The sequence below is a fragment of the Pinus tabuliformis genome, chromosome 5_1 (genome assembly GCF_031772625.1).
Source record: "Pinus tabuliformis cultivar Carrire ecotype Pingquan chromosome 5_1, CPIR1, whole genome shotgun sequence".
Lineage (NCBI taxonomy): Eukaryota > Viridiplantae > Streptophyta > Pinopsida > Pinales > Pinaceae > Pinus > Pinus tabuliformis.
Window position 1 is genome coordinate 585,112,748 of NC_142305.1, and position 7,207 is coordinate 585,119,954.

General features: G+C 39.1%; 1 protein-coding gene across 1 annotated transcript; it reads right to left on the reverse strand.

The window, feature by feature from the left end:
* Window positions 1–2,368: 2,368 nt before the first annotated feature.
* LOC149166189 (uncharacterized) lies at window positions 2,369–5,259 on the reverse strand. Its single transcript, XM_089430090.1, has one exon. The coding sequence runs from the start codon at window positions 5,257–5,259 to the stop codon at window positions 2,380–2,382; it is 2,880 nt and encodes a 959-aa protein (XP_089286216.1). The 3' UTR covers window positions 2,369–2,379.
* Between the last annotated feature and the right edge of the window lie 1,948 nt (window positions 5,260–7,207).

Consider the following 7,207-nt stretch of genomic DNA (forward strand, 5'->3'; position numbering starts at 1 on the left):
TAATTGAAACAAGAGCACATAGAAGAACCTCAATAGCTTTTATTAATGAAGAAATAAAGGTTCTGAGAGTATTACAACCATTGCAGGCTCCAACCCAGCAACACCTCCCAGCAAAAAGAATTGCTCTTCTTCACCTCTCTCAAACAATCACCCAATAACTCAATAATGAAACCAACAGCATATCATTACTTTGCACAAAATTCCAGCCTCCTGAGCTCATAGGAGAGAGCTCAATATATAGATGAATTGAGAAAGGATGAGTCAGCTTGCAACTGATGTGTAGCTGCCTTGTGTCCCCTCTCTCTTCAGTTAATCTTTAGTTGATCTTCAGTTCTTGAGTCCACTTGGTGAACCTTGCTTCCACTTGGAGAAACAAAGCCTTTGACTCATCACAAGGCGAAATCCCTGATCCAAGTGTCATTTTTGGAAGATTCCAGAGCAATGACTCAGTGTGCCACATGTCCAAACTCGCTCAACGCAGGTGGGCTTTGTTCTACCTGCTTTGCAACGCAGGTACACCATGGAGCAGTTGTGTTTCAGCGCAGAAGCCTAGTGGAGCACCTGCTTTGATTTCAGGATTGCTTGTTTTTGAGTGTTTTCAGGTGGAGAACTGATCTGAGAGCTGTTGGTTTGCTGACCTTGTTCCTCTAGGGGTAGGAACATCATGTTTAGGGAACTTTGGATCCCTTGGATTATTGACAATTCATGCTTGTTGCTGTAAGGCACAAAATTGTCTATAACATGTCTCTAAACCCAAAAACCTCCTCTTAATTTTGTTCCTCTCTCTTTATCGAAGAGGTTCCTTCCCTCTCACAAAAAATCCCACCAACTTTGCATAAAATATCTCTTGATAATAAACTCAAAGGAAGTCACCACTCCCTAACACATGGGATTTTTATATAAATTAATTGACTATTTAACGTTTCCTTCTAACATAATGATTGCACTGATTGGGAAGGGATGAATGCTTCATTAAGATTTCTTGGAATGCTCAATAAGGTTCCTTGGGTGGCCTTGGGACCTTAAATGTTTTTATGCTATAGATAAATATAAGGTTTGGATTTGTTTATTGAAACTATAACTTTTATTTATGTGATTTTATTTTTTTTTATATTTCTTTTATTATTATGATGTTTTGTCTCTAACTTCTAATCAAATATTATAATGTATTTATTAATCGTATTTTAAACATTATATTTATATACTATTTACAATATTATTAAAACAATGTTTTTCTACACCGACATTATTTTTTATTATTAATAACATACGATGTTTTCATTAACACAATATTTAATATTTGTATTTAATTCACCCATCTTTTACTTAAATATACTTCGTAATTAATTAGTATGTATACCACTGCAGTGCATGCGATGTAGCTATCATTTGCATGCATGTTACGCATGCTAATAATTGTATTCTCCCTGTAATTCGAGATGAGTCATTAAAAAAATTGTTTGAACAAGACTTAATTTTGATATTGCCCCTAATCTCTAATCATCCCCTTTCTTAATATCTTTGAAATTCAATTTTCCTCCTACTTGTCTAGTCTTTTTTTAAAGTTTTTTTGAATTCCTTTTACTTCATTTTTAACTTTTCCTTTTATATTTTTTACTTTGCCAAGTTATAAAAAAAATATTTTCTAATATTTAATTTTCAAAATTTGGGCCTTTTGTCCACTTGGGGTAGCTCAATTGGCAATAGTTGTGGAAATGATGTCTCACCAAATTGGAAGTCTTGGGTTCAAATCTTGTGCCATTCAAACTGTATAGACTTTCAAATTTAATTGTGCCATTCAAATTGTATAAACTTTCAAATTTAATTGATATTTTTGTGTTTTATTTATCCTATTTAATAACTTTTACATTTTTATTGAGAATATTTTTCTGTGAAAATCACATCAAAATTCATTTATCGATGTATTTCGTACTAGCAAGTGTTATTCCTCCACAAAGCAAAATCTTTTTTCTTCAATTGTCCATTAACCAATTGTTCTTATTCAATGATCAAAACAAATTTAAAAAATATACCTATTGATTTCTCAATTGGCCTCCTTTCCCATAACTATTAACTTTTTCATGTCTTAAAACTCATGACAACCTTCAAACATTTCTCCTCAAGGTAAGACTTCACATAACTGATTTTTTTTGGAATTTGATTACAACCATGTTTGACTTCGAAATCAAACCTCTTCGACATGATACTTTGCAATAAAATACCTAATATTCTTAAAGCTAAAAGATACACTATGTTTAATCCTCATCCACTCCAAATAAAGTACCTAATAAAAGCTATGAAAAGAAATACCCATTTCAAATTTCTATGTATTTTAAATTCAGTAACATATTCCCACTTAAGTAATACAGATAGAAATGTTTACAGGAAGAAGTTCACAATGCTATCTACGAACTGGCAGTATCTTGTCCTTAATCGTCTACTTAAAACCATCGCTCCCGTCACACTTCCCCAGACAATCACACATCCCATTCCCATTCCACCTTCCCATGAATCCCACCAATTCAGACTTTGCTCACCGTCCTCGTCCTCTCCTTCTTCACTGGGAGGAGTATGGTCGCTGCAGTATTTCTGAAGAGGGAATCCACAAAGATCCGGATTACCCCAGAATGAAGATGCCCCAAAAGTGTCCAAATGACGTACTGCTGGAATCCTACCGGACAGATTATTATTGGATAGGTTTAAATAGCCCAGGGAGTTCAGGGCTACAAATGTTTCAGGTATTCTTCCGGATAACCGGTTGCATGACATATCTAAAGCTTCTAAATTTATTATTTCGCCAAGTTCCTGCGGAATGAATCCCGTAAGCTGATTATGCGAGAGATTCAATGAATGTAAACCCTTCAGATACCCCATGCCCTTGGGGATGTCACCACTTAGGTTGTTCGCCGAGAGATCCAGAGAAGTGAAAATATAGAGGATGTATTTATACGTCCATTCCCGGCCCTTTACCACCAGGTTAATTTCTTCCTTGTAGTAAATACCGTACCTAAATTCATCAGACCGCGAACCTGTCAAAGCTTTATTCCTCAACGTTGCTAAGTTTGAGAGGCACTGTGGTATCGAGCCGGACAGACGGTTTTTCGCAAGGTCAAGAATTTGGAGTTTCTGAAGGTACCCAATCTGAAATGGTATCTCACCTTCCAAGTTATTTGATCTGAGAACTAGTATGCGGAGCTTCGAGAGATCCGCAATCCAGTCAGGCACTTTGCCCGATATATTGTTTCCACTCAAATCCAAAACTTCCAACATCTTGCAATCTCGCAGGGACGAGGGAACGTTCCTACTTAACTTGTTGTTGTTGATGTGCAACACCTGAAGTTTCTTCAGTTTTCCCAGTTCCACCGGTATCTCTCCCTCCAAATTATTACTTGCTATGTTTAATACCTTGAGGGAAGAGCAATTACTGAAATTGGGAAGCAACTTCCCATAGAGCTTATTGTCTGAAAGATCCAGAGCCTCTAGATACACTGATTGCTCACAAATGCAAGGAGGAATCTGCCCCTTGAGCTTATTTGAAGCCAAAGATAAGAACCTTGAAGTATGAAGCATCGTGCAGATTTCTGAGGGGATTGGCCCTGTAATGTTATTAATTGACAGATCAAGTGCCCAAGGGAAACCTGAAGCATAACTGCGCTGGGGATTTGGAAGATTTCCATGCAACTGATTGTCCCGTAGCTCTACCTGCTTCAAAAAGGTGCACGTATACAGCTGAGATGGTATTGGCCCTTCCAATTTATTGTGCGATAGGATTAGCTTCTTAAGCCTAGTAAGGTTCCACAGCCATGGGGGGATTTGCCCCTTGAGGGTGTTATTGGACAGATCCAATGTCGTCAAAGAACGTTGAGTTTTCACAAAAGGAGGAAGAGGTCCCTCTATTTTACATACAGATAATCTCAACACATCTAACTGGAATGGAGGAGTCCAGTTAGGGGTGATATTGAAGATTAATCTGTTATCAGAGATGTCGAGATACTTTAGATTCTTCAGGCCGCGGAAGTGTGACTCTGAGACTGCTCCACTCAAAGCATTTTTAGTAAGACTGATATTAGTCAGTTTAGGCAATGATCCTAGGGATAATGGGATAGGTCCCGTCAATTGGTTGTAGCCCAGGTCTAGTACGGTGAGCGAGCGTAGGAGGCCCAGTGATTCCGGAATCATTCCCCTCATATTGTTACTGTGCAGTTGTAGGAAAGCCAGAGATGATAAATTTCCTATGGAAGCTGGTATTGGGCCATACAAACTGTTGTTTGGCATCTGGAAATAAGTCAGGTTCTTCCATTGGCCCTGAAAAATCTGGGAAACATTGGCAGATAATTTATTATATCCCAACGAAATCCTACTTAGGCGAGGCAGCTGAGAAAGTTCAAACGGAAGAGACCCATTTAGACTTGCATTGGTCATCTGCAGAGAAACCAAACTAGTCATAGTGGCCAACCAACTAGGGAATTCAGACTGGAATGTATTTCCATCTAGATGGAGAATTTCTAGGTATGTAAGATTCTGCAGGGAAGAGGGAATTGAACCTGTAAGTCCACAATTTGACATTGTGAGGTTTCTGAGGTGAGAAAGACGACTTACTGATTGTCCCCATGTGGACGACGTTGCTGAGAGATCGACTCCGTCGAGAGAGAGATCCTTCAAGGCCGTCAGATTTGTGAGCCATGATAAGCTGGGACTTGTCAACATTGAAGCTGAGGAAGAGAGATCAAGTACTTCCAAGGTAGACAAATTTCCGAGTTGCCATGGAATGGAGCCTGCAAATCCTGCTGTGGATAGGTTGAGATATCTCAAGTTTTTCAAAAGACCCAGTTCTGCAGGAATAGGTAGGCCAGTAAAATTGTTGGAGCTAATATCCAAGTACTTCAAAGCCCTCAACTTGAAGAGTACTGCTGGACGCAAGACACCATTCAATCTCTTTTCATGCAAATCCATAGCAACGACACGGCCGCCCAGTCTGTTGCAGGAGATACCATTCCAGAGGCAGCAGCTGAAAGAAACATTCCAAGAAGCCAAACGCCCAGCAGGATCTTGTAAACCGCCTTTAAAAACCAAGAGAGACTGCATCTCCTGCTTCAAACAGCCATGGACTACGCCAAAAACAGACGAGAGAATACACAAAACAAGTATGCAACAATTGAAAATCCGAATGGCAAAACTCAGTGTACCCTTTTGCAAAACACCCGCTATAATCCACCTCTCTTGCTGCAAGGATCCATATTGCCTGCCTGATTTCGTCATTGTAGTCATTTTGTGTGGGTGATGGTTCTCTCACCTCTCGGGCTCATATGGAAATAGAAACAGAGTCACAACTAAAAGCAAGGCTTCATTGTAGGTAAGACCAGCTTCAGACCGCTAAGTGGATTTAATTACTGACAGCCCACTTAACATAAAATTCCAACCAGATGCAGTGAATTGGTTCTTCTAGAAACATTGGTTAATATCTAGTCGTAAACAAACTCTTTCGTGATCAGCCAGCCAATGGCCATTGGTTCTTCTAGAAACACTGGTTAATATCTGGTCGCAAACAAACTGTTTCGTGATCAGCCGGCCAATGGGCATTAAATGAGTGGCCCTGTATATTTTGACAGGTTGCCGCGACGAATATGTTGGGCTCCACCTTCTGTGCATCATGAGTGAAAGGTGTTATATAATTTCATTACACAACACCGATATATAATTTCAGCGCAAAGAGCATCAAGCGGCGATGTGTCCAATCAGCGGAATTATCCATAAGAAAAGAGTAGACTAAAATAGTGAAAGGTTTGATACGACCGTGAATGTTGACTGGTGCGTTGCATTTCCGAATCCCAAATATTTTGACAGGTTGACGCGGCGAATATGTTGGGCTCCACCTTTTGTGCATCATGAGTGAAAGGTGTCATATAATTTTCATTACACAACACCGTCATGAGAATCAGCGCAAAGAGCATCACGCGGCGATGTGTCCAATCAGCGGAATTGGACATAAGAAATGTTGACTGGTGCGTTGCATTTCCGAATCCCAAATATCCGAATACCAATATCTCGAAAACTTACCAATGCATGTTTCAGGGGTGCAGCCTCCTCCACTTCTCGTCTACGGCAACTGCTTCGACGAAAGTCCGTGTTTCCCCACCAACTTCATTCTGTGGGGACCCCACTCACTACGTACCACCACCTGTATCGGTCTTTGATCCAATGGCCGCCAACGGCAAGTGCAAGTAAAAGCGAGCGCAGTGCAATGCATATTTTCTTTATTTTTTTAATTTTTTAATTATTTTTTGCTTTTTAATTATATGGTATGATATGGTTTTAAATTTAGTATTTAAAAAATAATTTAATGAATTAAATTTTTTATTATTTAAACATTTATGATAAAATTTTAATATTATTCAGGTATTTTAATTTTTTTAATATTTATTAAAAAGGAATAAAAATTTATTTAAGGAAAAAAAATCATATATTATATATATTAAAATATAAATATTTTTTATAATTTATATGGTTATTAATTGTATATGTTTACGAACATATGAAGTAAAAATGCAAGAAGGATGCGGGTTTTCATGGCAGCGCCTCTAGGTTAGGGTTTCTGAGCACTGTTACCGATACAAAGCTGGAAGCGAATAGATCGAGGCTAGCGGTTTTACTCAGAAGGGGACAAGAACTGACCCTCCAAATGGTCAACGAGGGGTCCATTGGGACCCCTTCTTTTAAACAAATAATCATGCAGAAGCAGAAGCAAACAGCGCAGGAAGGAGTCAGAATTTCAGGATACGAAAGGCTCAAGCAGAACATCGGGAAAAATAAGGAGAAAAAACAAGAAGAAGTCAGAGAGCCCAGTAGCAACCCACAAGTCAAAGGAAAAGGTAATGAGGGTTTGGAGAACAATGGAAAAAATGACGCTACAGGACAAAAACTTACAGTTAATAATGAGAAACAGTCAAAGGAGAAGGGGGAACATAAGGAAGGCTCCCAGGGGAAAGAAGATACGGAATGTGAAACCAGCTCGAACCCCAGCAACAACCCAACAGCAAACGGAACCTGCAAACCTAAAAAAGCAGAGACCCTCAGAGTTGTCATAATAGATACGGAGATTCAAGCTTATCGAGAGCACATGGCAGAGCATGCAGTCATTTGCAAGTTTATGGGCTTATGGCCAACTGAAAGAGCACTATGTCAATGGATACGACAACAACGGAAACCC

Coding starts and splice junctions, on each gene's coding strand:
- LOC149166189 (XM_089430090.1), bottom strand. CDS start 5,259: ATGACGAAATCAGGCAGGCAATATGGATCCTTGCAGCAAGAGAGGTGG.